Source organism: Tachypleus tridentatus, chromosome 2 (assembly GCF_004210375.1).
Source record: "Tachypleus tridentatus isolate NWPU-2018 chromosome 2, ASM421037v1, whole genome shotgun sequence".
In the NCBI taxonomy this organism is placed as follows: Eukaryota; Metazoa; Arthropoda; class Merostomata; order Xiphosura; family Limulidae; genus Tachypleus; species Tachypleus tridentatus.
In genome coordinates this window covers 102,330,036-102,351,802 of record NC_134826.1, presented here as the reverse complement: position 1 = coordinate 102,351,802, position 21,767 = coordinate 102,330,036, and the positions used below count along the sequence as shown (strand labels likewise).

At 33.7% G+C, this 21,767-nt stretch overlaps 1 protein-coding gene across 6 annotated transcripts in view; it reads left to right on the top strand.

Moving 5' to 3' along the window:
- Positions 1–21,767, top strand: part of Rrp5 (Ribosomal RNA Processing 5) — a 116,658-nt gene that overhangs the window by 49,568 nt on the left and 45,323 nt on the right. For all 6 annotated transcript variants that reach the window (XM_076489862.1, XM_076489863.1, XM_076489859.1 and 3 more), the window contains exons 16-21: positions 1,257–1,322; positions 2,151–2,342; positions 5,029–5,103; positions 5,566–5,661; positions 12,945–13,167; positions 17,557–17,691. In XM_076489862.1, the coding sequence (XP_076345977.1) occupies positions 1,257–1,322; positions 2,151–2,342; positions 5,029–5,103; positions 5,566–5,661; positions 12,945–13,167; positions 17,557–17,691 (787 nt within the window). The remainder of the gene's footprint in view (positions 1–1,256; positions 1,323–2,150; positions 2,343–5,028; positions 5,104–5,565; positions 5,662–12,944; positions 13,168–17,556; positions 17,692–21,767) is intronic.

The following is a 21,767-nucleotide window of genomic DNA, read 5'->3' as shown; positions in this document are numbered from 1 at the left end:
GTAGAAAGTGAAGAGTTAAATATGTCAGTAATAATTATAATGTCATGATACATATAAATTAAAGTGTGCATAACCAAGTTATGTGTTAACTCCAAATGTAAAAAAAATTACTGTGAGAGTGAGAGTAGCGTGAAATAAACAGGAACATAATTGAGAACAGTCATTTTTATTCTCTATTTGTGAAGAATTAACTATTTATAATAATAGCAATAAAAGTTTAATAACTGATTGAATGCTGACTTGTTTGTTTATAAGTTTCACTTCCCAAAGGAATAAGAAAATATAGGGGTGGACAAAAAAGTGTCCCCTCCTGGAAATACTGTTAATTTGTTATAGTTGTATCTTTCATTAAATAACAGAAAAATATGTAAAACTATGTGTATTTAGAACACACTTGATGAGATCTGTTCAAATATGATCTAAAGTTCTAATTTTACCAATGGCTTTCATAAGTACCTAAGCTTTTCATGATTTTAATTGCATATTATATATGTTGTGCACCTGTTGTGGTTTCCTAGATTTCCTTATTCCAATTAGCTTACAAAATGATCAAACAAGTTTCTATGCAATAATCAAATGTAAAAATGAAACTCAAAATAACACAAATTAGTTTCACAAGTTAATATTTAGTCAGTATTCCCTTGGATTTCAGTACTGCTGCACATCAACATCACATGCTTTCATTGAGTTTGTTAAAATGTTCCTGAGTGCCATACTTTTTTGAGTACTTCAAAAAGTTCATCTTCCTTATTGGCTTGTGATGTTTTATTAACTGGTTTAATTCAGCCTATAAATTTTCAGTCACATTTATATCAGGTGAATGACCTGGCCATTCCATAGCATCAATTCTCTTATTTCTAAAGTATCTTTCAGCAGCTCTAAAATCGCAGAAAAACTTGTTTGAGCATTTTGTAGACTAATTGGAATAAGAAGATCTGAGAAACTACAGCAGGTGCACAATTACATATTTTTCTGCTATCTAATGAAAGATAGAGCAAAATAATTTCATGGGGGGGGGGGCCTTTTGTCCACCCACTCTATATTATAAAATGAAATTATAAATACCTTAAAAACTACACAAAATGTTCAAACAAATTTTATTAAATGAATTTTAGCCATTGTAAAGAACCATCTGAAGTTTAGTGTACTGTTGTTTTAATTTTGTTAAAGATGTTGTTGTGTTTTTAATTGTGCCATTGTTATTAGTATGTTAAGAATGCAATCAAAATGTAACAGATGTTCTCATGTTTCTATAGTTACAAGAAAGGAAGCCATTTGGAATCCGAGATATGTCTGTTCCTAATGTGTTTGAAATGGGAAAGGTACAGTTTTGTTTTTGTTACAGTAAGAAGCTGTTTTCTTACTTTTGGATATGTTTGATAGTAACTTTAAAATATATATTTTTACAGTTTCTGTGGAAACTTCCAGAAAAGAGCAATTTATTTGTATCTATTGTCACTTTGATTTTCTGAATGTTCACTTAAGTGTTATGGACTGTCAGAGTTGTAAACATCATATTTCTTTAAATTTTGATTTTCATTAAAGTGTTGTTATTATTACAGTGCAAAACAAAAGATACTCATTACCTTGTTATATTTCAAGTAAGCTTTTGGTTATCTTAATCTTTAATTGGTCTCCATGCCATCAAATAAGTAATAGTATGTGTGGGAAAAAATAGCTAAAAATTATAAAATAAAAAAGGTGCCAATTGTAAATTAATAGGAAACTGTCAAATCAATATTATTATGTTGTTGTTGACTTGGGAGATTTTTTTTCTCATTTATTTCTAACTTAAAACTGCACAAATAATATTTTAAGTTGACATTTATTTCAAAAATACAAATTTTAGTAATGGAATGAAGTTATTTGTAGTAGTTTTTGATTACTTATGGAAGTAAGACAGGTTATCTAGTCACATTAAAAAACGTTGGTGTTTGTTTAAATACTAAGTTTTAAAGCCACCTCATAATTGTAGTCATGTAGTTTCAAATGTGACCCTATTTCATTAAGAATATGTTTTCAAAGATTGAGCTTAATTAACAACAAATGATGGAATTACTTTAAACAAAAAAATATAAATTGCTGAAGGTTTTTTCAAATTATGACATGTAAGAAATCTATGTAAAGAACAAACTTCTTTTTTTTTTTAGATACTTGATGTTAAGGTAAAGGCTATAACTGAGAAAGGTTTAGATGTTCAGGTTGTTTCCACTACCAAGCGAGCCTTTCTGCCAGTCTATCATTTGTCTGACCATCCCAAGTTTTGTCAGCTTCTTCTGAAATGTTACAGAGTTGGAGAAAAGATAACAGATGTACTTTGTTTTGAAAGAAAAGGATTGGCTGTATCCTTTAGTACTCATTAGTTAAAACTTTTTGTGGTTTATGTTACTATGTTCTTTATTTGAAAACATACTTACCATCCACTGACAGTAATGTTCTTGACATTGGTTTTGCCTATCTAAGCATTAGTCTTGCATGCTCTAGTCTTTTGTATTCTGCTTAATTGCCCTTGGCAATATCTGATTTGCAAATTTCTCTACCTTCATTAATGCTCCCTCTATTTTGATATTGTATGTAAGCACCTTGTTTAGATAATGTAATCACTTTAACTTGACAGAATGTTAATCACAGTTTTATCAGATGCAATATTTGATGTTGTTCCATCATGGATTGTGAGTTTCATGCTGTTTTGTTAATTTCAGTATAATTATACTTAAAAAAATTTGACATGATATTTGCAGCTGTAAATTCCTGTATCATAGCTGTTAACAAGGTAACTAATCCAACTTCCCCTACACCCAGTTTATTAATTAGCATCACTCTGTGGGGATTTCCATGTTTTTATCTACTGAGAGGTGGAGATATTGATTAGGCCTGGGGTATTTTTTTCCTAGAGCTTTTGAAGTTGCATTTTTTGTTAATCCTTGGGAGAACTTGGATTGTGTTTTCTGATAATTTTCTTTACCAAGTAAGCTTTTCACAAGTCCAGTTTGGATCCTCCTCATATTCCTTTCTTTATCAATTAGTCATTTGGATTTGTGAGATTTTGGGGCTTCTCTTTATCGCTGTTGAGTGTACTCTTCCCTTGTTCATGGAATGGGGAGACTATTTCGTTTCTTTTCCTTCCTGAGTTTTTTGGTTAAGGCTGGGAAATTTACTGTTTGATTATGTGATTAGATAGATAGACCTTATACCTTCCTGGTAGAAATGTATATTTTTTAGCTGCTGACATGTTGATGTCATAAGTTGGAGTTCTTGCATGTTTGTAGGACTTTCTCTCTTCCCCTTATATTCTGCTATATCCTGATAGGTCCTTTTGTTTTAAATCTCTGGCAACTAGTGAAGAAAATACATCCATTTCTGCTGATATTTTGCCATTTCTTTCTCACCTCTGCAATCAGTTGTAATTGATAATTTGTTTTGGCTTGGAAATGTTATGCAACTTCCTTTACCTTTTTGGTGATTGTCTTGACTGTGTATTCATTGGAATTCTTCAATTTCCCTTGATTTTCCCCATTTCCTTGGAGGTGGATTTCCGTATATCAGTTTTGCCTATTTTGCCACTCAGATTGACTGTGTTTTTTTTTTACGCGTGTACTATGTTAAGACCTAAACTAACTTTATAATATAACCCTAGGAGTAGGTGTCTGGTTGTAATTTTAATTATTTTTATTGGGATATTTTGATAGCTTGACTCTGATGTTATGTTAACAGATTGGAACAATGCACATTTTCAATGTCTGGAGAGTGTTTGGTAAACTTAAGCTATGGATAGCATAGGTGTTAAAACTTTTACAGTTGTTGGGGTTCTAAATAGAACTTGGCATGGCACAAGCATGTTAAAACTAAATAAATCAGTACTGTGATCAAAAACTATAACATGGTAGTTTTAAGTTGGTTATTTATCACCAACTTCACATAACAAATTACACAATGTAACAAAATTTTTACTTTTTCTTGTTCCTGAGCAGAAAGTGTTATTTCCCAATTGCTTATGCATAAAGTAAATGAAAAAGACCTATTTTTCTCTTCAAACTTTGTTCTTGTGACCTGGGAGCGTATAATGACAAAATGATGGGAGACTATATTTGAGGGCTGGTACATGAAAGTGATTTACATTACAGTCACAAATCTCAAAAAACTACTCACTTCTAAACATTTCTGTATAACTTTAGTATAAATACAAGTAAATCTTGATTCATATGTTGTTTTATTCAGACCTTATGCAAATGAAAATGTGTAAATTTGCCCGGTTTTGCATAGAAAATAGGTTAGTTTCTAAATTTCATTATCCAAGTCACAAAGGCAAAGTTTGAAGGGAATAATGGCAGTTTTCTGTACTTTTACAATATAAGCAATTACGAAATAACAGATACTAACCAGGAACAAAATTTGTGTTACATATTGTTATAAGAAAAACCATGAAATAGTTCTTGAAATTCATGAGAAACATTCCTTAAAAGTTCTGGAATTATTTTTAAAAAAAAATTTTCTGCTTAAAGTATGGGGATCCTGATTTGTCTTCAGATTTTATGTATTAGTAAGATGTGTGGATATTAGGAATTAACAATTTTGTTTTTAGGTGTTGCATGTTATGATATTTTTCAATTTGCTTTATTTCTATTATTAATTTTTCTTCTTACAAGGATATTTTGCATTGTTAGTTTAGTTAAGTGGATTTTACAATAATATAAATTTTCTAAGTTGACTGAATTGTGAACTAAAGTCTTCTTCCTACCTATGTTGACTAAATTAGTTAGTAAAAAGACTTTAATCAAAGACAATGACATCTAATCAGTATGGGTTTTGGTCTTATGTGTGTTGATGTATGATGTTTAACAGAAGTTTTGTATTTAACTTCATTAATTTATGAATTGCTCTTTAGTTATGATGTATGTAGTTACCTTATTTTTGATAAAAATAATTGAACTTTGTGATGCAATAATAATTGAGATTAAAACTTCATTAAATTTATCTAGACTAACAGAGTACATTATATAAAAATTAGAAATTCTTGATTGAGACCAGATTGTGAGTAAAAAACCTTTGTTAGTGAATGGGGTTAAAGAAGGTAGTCTACCCTGCAAATTGGAAGATTTTGAGGTTTGTTGAAGCTGTATTTCTGTTAGTAATTTATTTAAACTTCCGTACTAAGTAGGCAATTAACTTTTCTATAATTTTAATACATGTATTTTAAACAACAAAATAGTTTAATTTTAGAATTATTGATGGGATTCCTGTAGGACCTAGTTGCCTTTATACACACATTTGTCTAAACTATTTATACAACAATCCAATCAACAAATGACCATAAATATGAACATCTGTCTAATTGCTGCTGAAATGCTCTTTGTATTTTATTGAAAAAGAGTGGTCAGTTTTTTACACCGAATGTTGTAACCAGCATAGGCATTACATTACTTAGTATAAGGCAGTATGTAGACTCTACTAGTAGTGAATAGTATACAAAGAAAGTATGTACTTTCTTTAAAGGTGAATTTATGATAATTAACAAAAATTCTTATCTTTTCACTCTGTAAAAGTTTTTATTATTTGTTCTTATAGCCTGAGAAAATTTATTTTGGAGTTGTGAACCAATTTTCATCATTTGGAATGTTTGTTGATTTTCCTGGAGATGTTCGTGGGCTGGTACCATTAAGGGTAAGATGGTAGTTTTCAAACCAGATTCATGATGTAGTGATGGTAAATAAAGGATAAGAGCATCCCTTAATTTTCTGGAAGTATTTGTATCCCAGTACTGCTAAGGACAAAATGCTTGTCTTTAAAACAAATTCTTGAGGTACTGTCAGTAAATATAAATTATAACCTTATTGTTATGATGATAATTTCAGTAATGCTAAATTTTAATTCATTTTACTAAAGATAATCAGGTAAGTTAGTTATGATACTGGTTTGCTAAATATAATCACAGGTTTGAATATCTTAGATAATTTAGTTTGTCAATGATTTCAGCAATATTAAGTTTTACTTCAATTGAATGATAACCAGGGGCTTCTCCTAATTAACCCTTTCGAGACAACCTTGATATAATGTACACACATTCATCTACACACTTGCACACGTTAAGTGTTTGCACAATAACTTTTGATATAGTGTATGTACCTTCACAAAATTTTAGCACTTCTTAGTAAAGTTTGAGAGTATTTAGTACACAAAAAATTCAGATTTTTTAATGAAATATTTGTACTAAAGATTTCTTTGTGAAAATGTCAAGTATGTTTTGTTCTAAGTGCAAAGTGATTTGATATCATGATTAAAAACTATTCTTTGTCTTAAATATTGCACATATTATTTGCATAATTATATTTCAAGCATTTGTTTTCAGTAAAATTATTTTATTTTGCATTATCTAACTATGTGGGGTCTTTTACATGACCAACCTTGTAACTATTATAAAAAAAATTGTGAATTAATATAAAGTGTTTTTTTGGTGCTAGAATGATTATATGTTACAACAAGAAAATACAAATGTTTAGTGTAAATAGCTTAAGTCTCATAATGCCATATAGTTATTACTATATCTATGTTTTAGTCATGCCCAGCTAACATTATGTAACTTGCATTGACAAGGTTAACATGAACTCATGTTAAATATCCAGTAATATAAAAATGAGCTTTAGTCTTCTCTGTCTTGGCTGTGTTTTAATGGATTAGTATTTTGTAATTTTCAGTCACATTTAAATTGTTATATATATGTATATATATTATTACTGTTTAGAAATAAATTATTAAACTTATTTTTCTTAAAATATAGAACAATAAATCAAGAAGTAAAACTAGCTCATTTGCTAAGCTTAACTACATTTTGCATGCAGAGGATGTGAAACAAAATATTTTTTTCGTTTTTTATATATACAGTTGAACAACCAAAATATTTTAAATAACTACACTGATACCATAGAATTCCACTACAATTTATTAAGCTTAGTAACTAAGATGCATTTAGATTTTAAAAAATATAAAACTTCGAGCATACTAAAGACATAACCTACGTTCTTGAAATCTTTCATTGAGAGAATGTGGTAGCTTTTTCACAAATTAAAATGGCTGAGAAAATCACCAAGGGGACATAAGCTGATGACTGGTTATTCGCATGTCATATAATGAAATAAGTGTATGTACAGCACCATTTCCAAAAGTGAAAAGAGGTGAATGGGGCCACTGTTTGACTCAGTACACAATTCATATCTGAGTGAAATAAAAAGATTTGAGGTTTTTTTTTTATATTCTAGTTCGTTAATATTAGTAATTTGATTTCCTAATTTGTAAGAAACTATAGACTATAACATAAAAAATGTATTTTAAAAAGTGCTGTATTTAACATTCCATATGGCTCACTAAAATCTATAATTAGGTGTAATCTGTGATGACGAAAAAACCCACTTGTAGAAGAATTATATATTTAAAAACGTCTGGTATGGGTAGAGAAAGCACTAGTAGAGGAGCAAACAATGTTTCGATCTTCTTCGGTCATCATCAGGTTCACAAAGAAAGAAAGGGTTACTGACCGGTATCTGACCACATGTTTGAAGGCGGTTGTGTAATTGAGTGTAGGAATGTAGAGGGCATGCTTAGATGTTGGAAATATTTATTAATATAGGTATAAAGGTATGTGGAGGAAACATGTTGATGTTGATGAAGTATTGTTTTATTTTGTCTAATTCATTGTTAATTTTATCTAGTAAGCATAGTTTTATGGTTGTGTTTAATTGGTTTCTTAGTATGTTGAGTTTTAGTTTTGTTTCATGTGCTGAGTCCCAAGGAAAGTATTGTCCAGTATGGGTGGATTTCTGTTTTAAATTATGTATGTATTGGTTCTTGTAATTTTGAGGTTAAGAAATGATATTTGATTACTTTCTTCCTGTTCACATGTGAAGTTAATGTTAGGATGTATAGAGTTCGTGTGATAGAAAAAAATTAAGTGTGTGTTCTGCAGATGTGAATCCTGCAATCGTGTCATCTACATATCTGTATCAATATAGTGGTGGATGTAATGCTGTGTTAATTGCTTGTATTTCAACTTATGTCATAAAAATATTGGCTAGAATATTGTCGTGGTTCTGTGGTTGCACACAGAATTCTCTCTACAGCTTCTGTGTTCACTGCTGAACTGTACACCATTTCTCTTGCCCTGGATCACATAGAAGCCAAGCAGTACTCAAACTGCACTATTTATACTGACTTGCTTGGTTCTCTACTGACCCTGGAATTGCTTCACATTGGCTCACACCCTGTTCTTGCCAATATCCAAAACTGACTGGCCCATTTCTCTTTAACATCTACTTCTATCCAATTTTTCTGGATACCAAGCCACATTGGTATTCACGGGAATCAGCTTGCCGACACCGCAGCTAAGTGTATCTGCTGTGGCATTATCACCGCTGTGCCAGTCCCATACATGGACAATGGTTCTGTGTTCAGGGCTTGGCTCCATGCCAGCTGGCAGTTGACTTGGAGTGAGCAATGCAAAAACAAGCTTTTCCAAATAAAACCCTATATTGGACTTTGGCCGTCTTGCTTCCATAAGGATCGCAAAGAGGAAGTTGTTCTAACTAGACTGCGCATTGGTCACAGTTTTTTAACTCATCATTTTATTTTATCTGGGACTGATGCTCCAGTGTGTAGTTTGTGTGACACTCAGAATACAATAAGCCACATTTTACTGTCTTGCTGTTATTGCGACTCTCAACGATGGCACCATTTTAAACATGTTTTGTCTCAAGGTTTGTCCATAACGTTAGACAGTGTTATTGGTGATGGTGACACTGTCCACCTTGGTAATGTTTTTAGTTTTTTAAAGGCCATTAATCTTTTTAATGCCATTTAAGTTTTTTTAATTTATACATTACACTTTTTTAATGTGGCTCCCTTTTAAAAATCATAGTTCATCTAGTTCAATTTGAAATTAGAAACTGGCCGTAACATCAAATAACCTGTTAATCTTCCTGGTGAGTTATGATACAGAAAGTTCTTTACAACTTGAATTACTGTAGTTTTTCTCTTAATGTTGTAGACTAGATGTAAACATTGGTTTTATGCCATTTGTGTTTTGTTTTTTTTAACTTTGTTTTTTTTTTTTTAACTTTGTTTTGTTTTACCTTAATTTCCTTTTATGAATTTTACTAAATTTACTTTTAACTCTTTACTGGATGTTTGGTGCAGGTAGCCTAGATGCTTTGTGCTATAATTCACTAAATCAACCAACCATATCCCACACTCTTGAACTACGTTGCTTTCCAGCAGGCCTTCAGTGGATAAGATGTTAAAGCCAGAAGGAATCTTGGGTTAAATTCACAACCAGCATATCTACCACTAGTTCCAAAGTCATATGGGACAAGATTCGAAAGGTCAGTGGGCAATACAATTCTGTCCCCCTCTTATTTTGCTCTTTGATGGCCAGGAAATAGCTGATACTTCAGGTGAAAGCTTTTGCTGCATATCTAGCACTTCTGCTTCTTCCTCCATCTTCTTAGGTATCAAGACTTGGGCAGAGCGATCACCTCTTTCCTTTTGAGCTGATTGTCTCTATGACTATAATCGTCCCTTTACGGTGGTGAAACTCAAACTGGTCCTTCATCAGTCTGGCAGTACATCGGTTGGACCTGATGATATACATTATGAGGTGGTGCACCATCTATCTCCTGCTTGTCCTACTATTCATCTGATCATTTTTAACCAGATCTGGCAGGAGAATGTTTTTCCTGATGCCTGGTGCCAGGCTATTGTCCTACCTTTCTCTAAGCCTGGGAAGGAACCCAAGATTCCTTCAATCTACCATCCAATTGCTGTGATGAGCTGTCTCTGTAAGACCTTAGAGAAGATGGTTAAGGCTCGTCTTGTTTGGGTCCTCGAATCAAACCACCTCCTCTCACCCACCCAGTGTGGGTTCTGACGACTGTGCCCCACCATGGACCACCTGATTTGACTTGAAACGTTAATCAGAGAATCCTTTCTCAAATGACAACATCTTGTATCAATATTCTTTGGCAGTGAGAAGGATTATGATACAACATGGAGGTATGGCATTTTGTGAGACCTCCATATATGTGGGTTACTTGGCCATTTCCCCATTTTTATTAAAACTTTTTTAATGGACAGGAGATTCCAAGTTTGTGTGGGTTTGGAAAATTCCTGCCCCATTCTACAGGAACTTGCAGTCCCTGAGGGTTGTGTTTTGAGTGTCACACTTTTCAGTATAAATATTAATGCCATCACTGAACAACTCCCTCTCACTGTTGCAAATGGGCTCTATGTCGACTACTTTCACATCTCACATCAGTCGTCGAACATGAGGTATATTGAGTGGCAGCTAGAGACTGCCCTTGATTGTTTACTGAAGTGGACCACAGCAAATGGCTTTAACTTTTCTCTCTCTAAAACCGTTTGCATGCACTTTTGCCATCAACAGGGTATTACCCTGATCCTGAACTCCGTATTAATGAAGTTGTGCTGCCTGTGGTCCCTGAGACAAAGTTCTTGAGGCTTATCTTTGACTGTAAACTGACCTTTATACCACACATCAAGCAGTTACAGGCCAAATGTACAAGAGCACTGAACATCCTACGTGTCCTTTCTTTCCCCACTTGGGAAGCAGATCAATTTTTTATGCTAAAGATGTATTGTGTTCTTATTCGATCAAAACTTGACTATGGATTACTTGTATAGGGCTCTGCCAGAACATGGCCTTAAAGTTGTTGGACCTCATTCATCATCAAGGACTTTGGCTCTGCACTGTGGCTTTCTGCACTTCCCTTGTTCAGAGCTTATACATAAGAGTCTCATGAACCTTCTTTGCACCTCTGCCATTTGCAGCTGTCTTTACTATATAGTCAAAACTTTGTTTCTACCAAAGCATCCCACCTGGGGTTGTGTTTTCCTTCATCGGTGGGTCATACTTTTTCAGAACAGATGATCTGCCATTGCTTTTTTTGGCCTTCATATCCAGGTGCAGTTGGATGAATTGGGTCTGTCTTTGGATAACCTTGCTGTATCTACTGGTCAGCTCATCCCACTATGGCTTCTTACAGTCCACAAATGTTAGTTATTTTTAAGTCATCTGAGAAAAGTAAACACTACTGATCGGAAATACTGTTTATACAGATGGTTCGAACTCAGGTAACTGTGTAGGCTCTGCCATGGTTTGTTGTGGTTCAGTGGTTGCACGCAGAATCTCTTCTACAGTTTCTGTGTTCACTGCTGGACCGTACGCCATTTCTCTTGCCCTGGATCACATAGAAGCTAAGCAATACTCAAACTGCACTATTTATACAGACTCACATAGTTCTCAAAACTGACTGACCTAATTATCTTTAACATCTATTTCTATCCAATTTTTCTGGATACCAGGCCACATTGGTATTTACAGGAATGAGCTCATCAACTCTGCAGCTAAATCTATTTGCTTTGGCACTATCACTGCTGTGCCTGTTCCATGCATGGACTATAGTCCTGTATTCAAGGCTTGGCTCTGTGCCAGTTGGCAGTCGACTTGAAGTGAGCAATGTGAAAACAAGCTTTTCCAAATAAAACCTTATAATGGACTTTGACCGTCTTGCTTCCGCAAGGATCAGAAAGAGGAAGTTGTTCTGACGAGACTATGCATTGGTTACAGTTTTTTAACTCATCATTTTCTTTTATCTGGAACTGATGCACCAACATCTAGTCTGTGTAACACTCAGGTCACAATAAACCACATTTTACTTTGCCAACAGCAAGAAAGCTGTTGTTATGACTCTCAACGACGGCACCGTTTTAAACATGTTTTGTCCCTTGGTTTGTCCATAACGTTAATGTAATTGGTGATGGTGACACTGTCCACCTTAGAAATGTTTTTAGTTTTTTAAAGGCCATTTACCTTTTTGATGCCATTTAAGTTTTTTAATTTATACATTAGACTTTCTTTAATGTGATTCTCTTTTAAGAATCACAGTCCATCTAGTTTGATATGAAATTAGAAAATGGCTATAACATCAAAATACTCAACCAGGACTGGAAAGGCCAACTTCAGGTTACTAATGCTGCTGTTTGAACTTCCCATTAGTCATCCTGGTGAGTTGTTATTAAAATTTTGCTGCAAGAGTTCTAAAACTTTTATTACTTTACCTTTTGAAAATGGCCATAACATCAAATAACTTGGAACCAGGATTGGAAAGGTCAACTTCAGGTGACTGATGGTGATTTTTGTACTTACCTGTTAGGCTTCCTGGTGAGTTATGATAATTACAGTTATGCTACAGAAAGTCCTTTACAGCTTGTATTACTGTAGTTTTTCTCTTAACATTGTAGACTAGATGTAAACATTGGTTTTATGCTATTTATGTTATTTTTCTTAATCTATGTTTTGTTTTACCTTATTTTCCTTTTGTGAATTTTACTAAATTTACTTAAATTTTAACTTTGTATCAGATGTTTGGTGCAGATAGCCTAGCTGCTTTGTGCCATAAAACACTAAATCAATCAACCAACCAACAAACAAATTTCAGTCATAGTTTTTTAGAGATGAAGATGACTTGTGCAGTGTTTATTAAAATAATGGTAATTAAGAAAAATATTTTGTGGTTGTTTTTGTGAATCAACAACTCATATTAACATATGGCAAACAGTAAAAGGGACTTTGTTCTTCTGTCTCTTACAAAAAGAAAATATGTATATTCTAAATCATTAATCAGAGTTGCATTAGGTTATGGATAGAGAAACAGTATTTTGAGCTTGGAGATATGACCCAAGAATATTCAATTTCTAGTAGAATTTCTGATTTGTATATTATAATTTTCTACTGAATTCTTTAAAAGTTAATGTAATGGTATGTTTTTCATCATGTATACCAAACCTTAAGATATTCTCTTGGTTAAATTGATATGAATGTTTGATACTAAACTATTTTATACTGAAAGCATTTTGAACCTGTTGGTATTTTTTAATAGTATATGACCAATGAACGGATTGCTGATCCTGAGTCTTCAGGATTTCGTCTTCATCAGACTATTGCAGCCAAGGTTGTACTGATTAATGTTGAGAAACATCAGATAGACCTTAGCACTAAGCTTTCTGACTGCTACTTTAATGATCCAGAATCTAGTGTCACCATTTTGGAGAATTATTTAAATGATTGGGAAAAAATAAGAAATAACTGTGAAGAAACTGGAGGTATGAATCTGATTGTGCTAAAGGTTTTAATTATAGTTTTTCTTTATGTAAATAAATGGAATGGTAAAGGAAACAAATTTAGTTGAATTATCTGATTTTATTATCATTAACATTTGATTAAAGCAAGCTATAAATATAAATCAGAACAAAAAAATCCACTCTATAATGGATATGTCTAATTTAACTTCCCATTCTTATTAAAATCAGTCGGATATACTTGAGTTTAGCATTATCGTTAGCCATAATCCCAATAATATCTCCTAATGTTGGGCTAGCTTAGAAATTTTAGGTTGGTCGTATATCTGGGTACTGGTCTGACAATTTAAAGTGATTGCAGTAAAAAACAAATTAATTATATCTTATAATAAACAATTTTTAATTGTAAAATAGAATATACATTAATTGTATATTGTAAATTAGTTGTTTATGTCATACATCATCACAGGGCAATTGTTTGACATCCTGCCTTCTGTTTATGAGGCCCTTCTTTAAATGCTGGAGCAAAAAGCATCTTGTTACTTGTCTATTGAAGTTCCTGTATATTATTAAATGTCCTTCACATTGCTGGAAGTTTTATAGTTTTTTCTCACTCTGTTCTATTTTTGAAGGTAAAATTTTAACATGTTTATATCAGCACTGACTGCACTTTGAACAAAATCAATAAAGGCAGTATTCTGTGTGTTCTCTACTTGTATAGTCATTGTTTTTAATACCAGAAGAATTGGATATTTTTTCTTGTTTTGCTTTATATTCATTGTTTCTTTTTTTATAATATGAAATGAATATTGTTTTTGGTTTAGAATAACAAAATTTAACTACCTGTTGATTGATTTAAGTCAGGGTGTGCTGGACAAAATGAATTAGGGATCAACAAATTGATTAATTTTGCATCTAACTAAAAAATAACTCAAAATATAAATGAAAGTGATTTTATTGGCTCCGTAATTCAAATTCACATTATGCTGTAAAAATATAACCATTTTGCAACAGGATCTTTCATTGATAGTTTATAATATATGTATTACCTGTTAGCAGGGTTGAAATTCCCAACAAAGTGCCAATAATCATGTGAATACGGGAAAGGATTTTGTGTGATTAATAATAGAACAACACTTACAGTGAACCCAACTACAGATACTATTTTAACATTCTATGGAAAACTGCTCTGTAATCCCACAATATTTATTGTTTTAATAGTTTTAAAGAAGTAAATATATGTTAAACAGGCAATTAAGTTAAAATTCACAATTGTAAATTTACCTTGTATATTGTTTTTTTGTTTGCCTCCCATTCCATTGAATGTTAAAAAGGCATTCTGTGTTATAAAATCAGAGGTAGATACCAATCATATTGCACCAGTCAGTAAAACATCATATGAATATACTTATACTTATTAACCCAGTGGTTCTTAACCTGGGTTCTATCGAACCCCAGGGATTCAGTGAGTCAGCCTCAGGAGTTTGGCAGAGGTCAAGACACACACACTGTGTGTGTGTCCGTTCCACTCACCCCACTCTTATGATTCGTGACATCATGCTTCACTTGGCCATCATTGGCTGGGGCTTATCACGTCACATCACTTGGCCTTAATATCTGTGCTGCAGGGAACTTCGTGCGCTTAGCAATTGACTTGTGACTGTAGTAATTGTGCATCATTTGTGATTTTTTTTCCTAGTCTTTTAATCCCTTCATGCTAACTATGTCGAGCAAAAACAGAAAGTGGTCAGACGAATACGTACAACATGGATTCACGTGTATAATGAAACATGATAGGAGTCAGCGTCCTCAATGCATGATTTACAATGCCAAGTTGAGAAATTCTAGTCTAGCACCCTCAAAACTAAAAGAACACTTTCTAAAGCTGCATGGAGATGGGAAATACAAGAACATAATGTTTGCTGAATTCAAGGTAAAGTGAACCAGGTTCGATGAAAAGGCTGCTTCGCCTGTTCTGTTCTTGGCTTTGTACCTATCAACAAACCAATCCTCACAGCATCGTACAAAGTTATGTACTTGATCGCAAAGCAGAGCAAACCACACACCATTGATGAAGCACCTGTAAAACCAGCTGCATTGAAGATGGTGAATATCATGCTGAGAAAAGCTGCTGAAAATAAATTATCCCAAATTCCTCTTTCAAATGACACCATCAGCAGCAGAATAGATGACATGAGCGATGACATCTTGGCTCAAGTAGTTGCAGATCTGATTTCAAGCCCAGCAAAATTCAGCCTTCAACTCGAAAAGACCACTGACGTTTCCAATCTAAGCCAGCTTGTTGTATTCGTGCGCTATGTGAAGGACGATGAGATAAAAGAAGAGTTTTTATTTTGCATAAAACTCTGGTTTTGGTGTGCTGGTGAAAGTCGATGCACCACACAACATTGTAATGCACTGTGTTCTGCACAGGCATGCGTTGGCAACAAAAACCTTACCTTCAAAACTGGCAGAAGTATTAAAACTTGTAGTGGAATGTGTGATCTTTGTGCAAAATAGTGCCCTGAAGCTCCACTTCTTCAAAGAGCTGCGTAATGAAATGGGCTCTGAATTCGAGGTACTTCTGTACCATTCTAACGTTCGGTGGTTATCGCGGGGGAAGGTGCTGAATCGTGTTTTTGCCATGCGTGTGGAATTAGCCCTGTTTTTGTGAAAGCACTGACATTGTCATGCAGATTGCTTTGAAAAATCTGAGTTTATTCTCATTTTGGCGTACATGGCCGATATCTTCAATGCTCTCAATCATCTCAATCAACAGATGCAGGGCGGTGGAGTCAACATCATCGAAGCGGAAGAAAACCTGAAGGCTTTTCAAAAAAAGCTACCGTTATGGAAACGATGAACAGAGAATGATAACTTTGCAAACTTTCCCCTGCTGGACAACTGTGTATGTAAGATTGAAGATGTGTCTGAAATTGGAGACATTTCTGTACTCGGGGAACTGAAACAAGCAATTTCCATGCACTTAGATGAGCTCACAAAGTTTCTTGACGAATACTTCCTCACCAGAGAGTCATATCCAGCATGGGTGAGACAGCCGTTCACGTTTAGTGTTGCGACAGCAGATGTCAATGATGAATACCTCGAAGAAATCATTGCACTTCAGCAAAGCCAGGTTCACAGCAACTTTTCTGAACAACAACACTCAATGTTTTGATGTCACTAAATTGTAGCATACCCTCTTATTGCTAAGAAAGCCCTTGAGATACTCATACTGTTTGTTACAACGTATCTTTGCGAGGAATTCTTTTCGAGCATGGTAGATATAAAAACGAAGAAAAGGAACAGACTTTGTTGCAAAAATGATATGAGAGTGGCACTTGCCAAGGTGAAACCGTGCATTTCTGAACTTGTCTCTGAAAGGCAACAGCAAAATTCACATTGATTTACAGTGAATATTCATTGAGTTATGTTTTTGTTTGTGTGAAATTCATGTTTTTTGGTTTTGTTCTTTGAACATAGTGATATTGTGTGCAACTGATGCATGGTTCATTTTGTGCACTAATAAAATATCTACTTATGTTTTGAATTTGAAAAAAATTTTTTTTTTTTTCTCAATTACGAAGGGTTCAGTGAATGCAAGTATGAAACTTCTGGGGTTCAGTACCTCCAACAAGGTTAAGTAACACTGTATTAACCAATTATATAAATCACACAGCCGGAGGATATTACCCGATTAATGTAATAGTGATTGATATTTAAGTTGCTCAACAACTCATGACCTTCTTGCTAATAAGAACTGATATTAGGTCATTTATTGGTTCATGTGAAGAATATTTTATGCTTATTTAGATTCTGAATTGTGACATCCCTGCTTTCTAACAGGAAGATGGAAAAGTTGTGGGCTGGATTAAAAGCAAATTAAGTCCTTGTTCTATGTACTAACATTAAAATAAATCCTAGAACAGAGAACCAGCAGAATTTCGCTCCTGCCTATATGCAAAAAAAAATGTGCTATTCAGTTATGCAATTTTTTTCTGTATATTATAGGAATTAGTTTGTACTGTCTTTATGGACATGTTTGTGTGTGAATTGTTATTTTACTTTTACTATTTCCCTTTAAATCTGTTGTTATTGGCTGTAACTTGTCATGATCTTTAATAGTGTGATGTTTGCTAATAAAGAATTTGTATGCTTATGTTGTGCATTCCTTTTTAGTGTAATATACAAGGAATATTAAAAACCATTCACTGTAAACTTTTCTAGAAGTATTATTCCCAGTATAAATATGTTTTATACTATTGTTTTCATTTATTTTTCCAATCTTTATTTTAGTGAATTATTTAAGAACTTTAAGTCAAAAGTATATTTTCTTAGAAACTGGTAGATCAACCTTTTTAATTTAGTTTTTTAAATTTCTCCATGGGTTTTAAAAACGTTTTCCTTCTTCAGGTAAGAAGGCTGAAATAATCAGAGTTAAACCTGGTACTGTTAGAGAAGTCACAGTCTTCCAGGTTACACAGCTTGGAGTGCTGTGTAAATTGCACAATGACATCTTTGGACTTGCTACTAAGAACCATTTGGATGGTAAGAAACAGTTCTCATTCACTTTCCATAAAACTATAAAACAAACACACCAATAAGGATTCTCTTAGCTTAGAAATTATAGCTTTCACAGACTGTCATTTTATGTGCAATCTCTTAAAGTTAAAGGCCTTACATTAGCTGTAATTTTTTTAATATTTATTTGTGTGATTATTCACAACTCAAGTTGAAGTACCTGTAGAGAATGAATGAAGCTTATTTTAGATTATTCTAGGTTTCATAAGTGTTTTACTGTCTGAAAGTGCTTGAAGAACTGCAAGAAATTCAATATATTATTAAGTAAAATAAAATTGAGTATTCTAATTATCTAACTGGTCATTCTTTTTTATACTCAGTGTTCTGTATTTTGTAATGTCAGTGAAAATATTCTGTCCAATCTCTGATGTTGGATAAATGCTTTCAGGAACTTGTGTCAAAAGTAGTGTATTCTGCAGAAATATTTCTTGGAGAAAAGTTACAGAAATGAATTATTGCAGTTACAAATAGGCTTTAGCTGTTAATGTAGGTTTAATTTATAAGGTATTTGACTCCCAAGTTGTTTTTAAGTAGAAACCTTTAAAACATAGACTAAATACTTATTTTTGAGATAGAAACCCTAATAAATTGTATAAACATAATATTATTCTGATTGGCTTATGAAAAAAACCCATTAGAAAACTGTGTAATAATTCTAAAACTATTTTTGATAGTAAGAGTAGTATACATAGTTAACAATATCAAGTCAAAAGTTTATCAGTACAGGCTTATGAGTGTTAAGATGAAGTGAAAAACTGTTAGATGGTGCATTTAAATGATTGGTCTGACAGATTAAGAATATCATAGTTGAAAAACTTGTATTTATTTTAAACATGAACCTGACAGAGTGCAGTGCTTTTATAGTACTCAATTTACTATTATTTTTGAAATTTCTGAAAATCAGTAAGTATTGTGTTACTAACTCAGTAGTTATTTTCTTATATATCAGTACTATACTTAATTAAATATGTACCAAATATGGGAAAATGAAATTTTTATATTTTTCTTAGATAATGAACTTGGCAGCAGTTTTTGTCTTTTATGTCTAACTAGTGTTATTTATAGTTTAGTAATTCCAGAACTAAACTAGTTTCTCTTACCTTCTCTCTTGTGTAAAACATCTTTTATATAATAAGTATCTGAGAAATATTGGAGTAACAGTTGTCAATATTTTGATTTCTGTCATTATAGGACCATAACTCTTCAAATCATCATGCTTCTATACCTCAATTTTTGATTTTGCCTTCCTTCTAAAAACTTTTAGGACAAATGTCTCCCTTTTTTTATTCTGAAGGCTGTTTAAAAGTTAGTGAAGAATCTATGTTCTGGAGATATCTTGGTCGAAGTATCAATACCAAAACACACCGAACCCCTCTTGAATTCAAAAGCAATGGGGAATATTCTCATTGAGGTTACTCTCCATGCAACTTCCTATTGAGGTGGATTTCTGTACATGGTTAGGGGTCTTCCCAGAGAAGGTTCAGCACTTTCAGTTTACCTCCTCTGGGATCTGAATATTCACCCATGTGTGCTAACCCATGAAGGAGAAAAGATCCTGTTGGTTGAGAAGTCCAACTCTGTCATGCCATTTTGGGCTTGAATTTCTATAGATGGGTAGCCTTGGAGTTCCCACCCCTCCAGTGACCTCTTTGGCTAAGGTTAACTGAGTACCGTTGTTGGATGCTCTCAACGGATATTGTGTGCATTGTGTCTGATAATGGTGTTTGGTTTTAGTGCTGACAAAACCCTAGCAGTGTCCTTTTTTTTCCATTGTAGTGTGTCCTATTGTGGGGCTCCATAGTGGGTGGGATCAGTAGGCACTGAAATTTCCTCTATTTATTACAAATACCCCAGTTATTCAAAAAAACTGGTAAAAACAGCTAATTTGAAAATGACCATGCATGAATGACTCTTACATCGTCACCATCACGGTTTGACTCCTTATGTTAATTTCTCATCCTTCATTTGTTATCTCTAAAATCCTTAGTGCAGATGTCTCTCTTTTTCTTTCAGAAGGGATTAAAGAGGCTCACCTAAGTCAGTCAGAAAGTTGAGCACTGGCAACATTTTGGTGGAAACATCTGCACCACAACATACCTAACTCTTCCTCAGAGTGAAGGCCATGGTAGATATACCCACAGAGGTCACTCCCCATGCTATTTTGAATTCCTCCAGATGAGTTATTGTTGAAAAAGATTTAAAGAACCTTCCTGAGTTGGAGGTCATCTCTGGTTTCGGCAAGGCGACAGAATTATGCTGCCTACAGATGTTCTTATTTTGATATTTACATCACCACATTCATCTGCTGCTATCAAGGCAAGTTACTTAAACTGTAAACTATGACCATATATTCCCAACCCTCTGCAACATTTTCATTGGCAGGGATTTGGCCATTTGAAGGCATTTTGTTAAGGTTCTTTGATGTATGCTTGTTGTGGTGGAAAAGACCACAATGCCTATGAGTACAAACTGGAACCTTGCTGTGTTAACTGTAGTGGTTCCCACCCCTCTAACTTTTATTTTTGCCTGAAGTAGGTGGAGGAGAAAGAGGTACACTGTTCAAAAACTGTGAACAATATATCCTACCCCGAGGGTTGGAGTCCCCAACTCCATCTCAGGCATATGCTGCTAATACTCCTTCCAGTTAGAAGGCAGACAAATCTTTCTGTGTTTCTGACAAAGTTGTTCTCCAACTATATAAAGAGTATTTTGCTTACCATAGTTAAAAGAGGTGATGGGTTAACATCTACTCCTATCTCTGTCCCCACTATTCCTTCCAGTAGCTTCCCAGAACCACTTCCTTCAGCCCTAGCTTCTGGTGTTTTCTCGTGTTCGTCTTCTTTGGCCCTGAGATGCAGAATGATATTTGTTCATGCCCCCAATCACTGGAAACTATGCACCACTAAAAAAGACCTACCCTCTTGACAGATTTTCTACCAGATAAAAATGGTGTGGTCATAAACCGAAGGGCTCTCCAATCAGTTCTTCACCTAAATTAAAATGGCCACTTTAATACAGTGGAAATGTCAAGGTTTCCATTCTAATGGGGATGATATTAAGGCTCTAATTGAATCTTATCATCTTGTGTGCCTCTCCTGTAGGAAACATTCCTGAAACCTGCCAATACAGTCAACTTTTAGCAGTTTTCTTCATACTGGAATGAGAGATTCTTGTTGATATTCAAGTCTCACTAACCAATTTTTTTTTATCATCTACTTCTATCTAGTTTTTCTGGATACCAGTTGAAACTGGTATTGGCGGGAACAAGCTCACTGACATAGCAGCTAAGACTCTCTGCTCTGTTGCTATTATGACCATGCCTGTCCCATATATGGACTACAGTTCTGTATTCAAGGCTCGGCTCCAGTTAGCAGAGTTAGTTGAAGTGAGCAGAGTGATAACAAGCTTTTCCAGATCAAACCTTCTGTTGCTCTTTGGCCATCTTGTTTTCATAAGGATCAGAAAAAGGAAGTTCTCCTGGCTAGACTATGCATTATTCACAATTTTGAACTCATTGTTTTATTTTATTTGATGCACCAATGTGTGGCTTTTTTGACACTCAAGTCACAATAACCCACTGTCATGCTGATGTTATGACCATTAGTAGTGGCACCTTTTCTATGGGTTTACATCTGACATTGGACAGTGTCATTGGCGATGGTGACACAATTCAACTTAAACATGTTTTTTTTTTCTTTTTATAATTCCTATATTTTGAAAAAAAAATACATAAGACATATTTACAGTGTTGGTAGTGTATTTTGTGAAATTTGAGTAAATGTTGTTATAGTTTACTGTACTCAAACATTTACTTGCTGTGTAACTGATTTGTGGTAACAATTTTGTGATTTGTATTCTATAACAATGAAATAAAATACTGGTAATTTTAAGATGCTGATTTTTCAGTGTAATCAAAACTTAACTCTCAGTAATACTGAAACTGCAATGCATATAAATATTTGAATTCTATTTAAGTTTTTTTACCTACTTTTAGAGCTTTATTTGGTTTTTGACTCAATTTATTTCTACCTTTTATAATATTT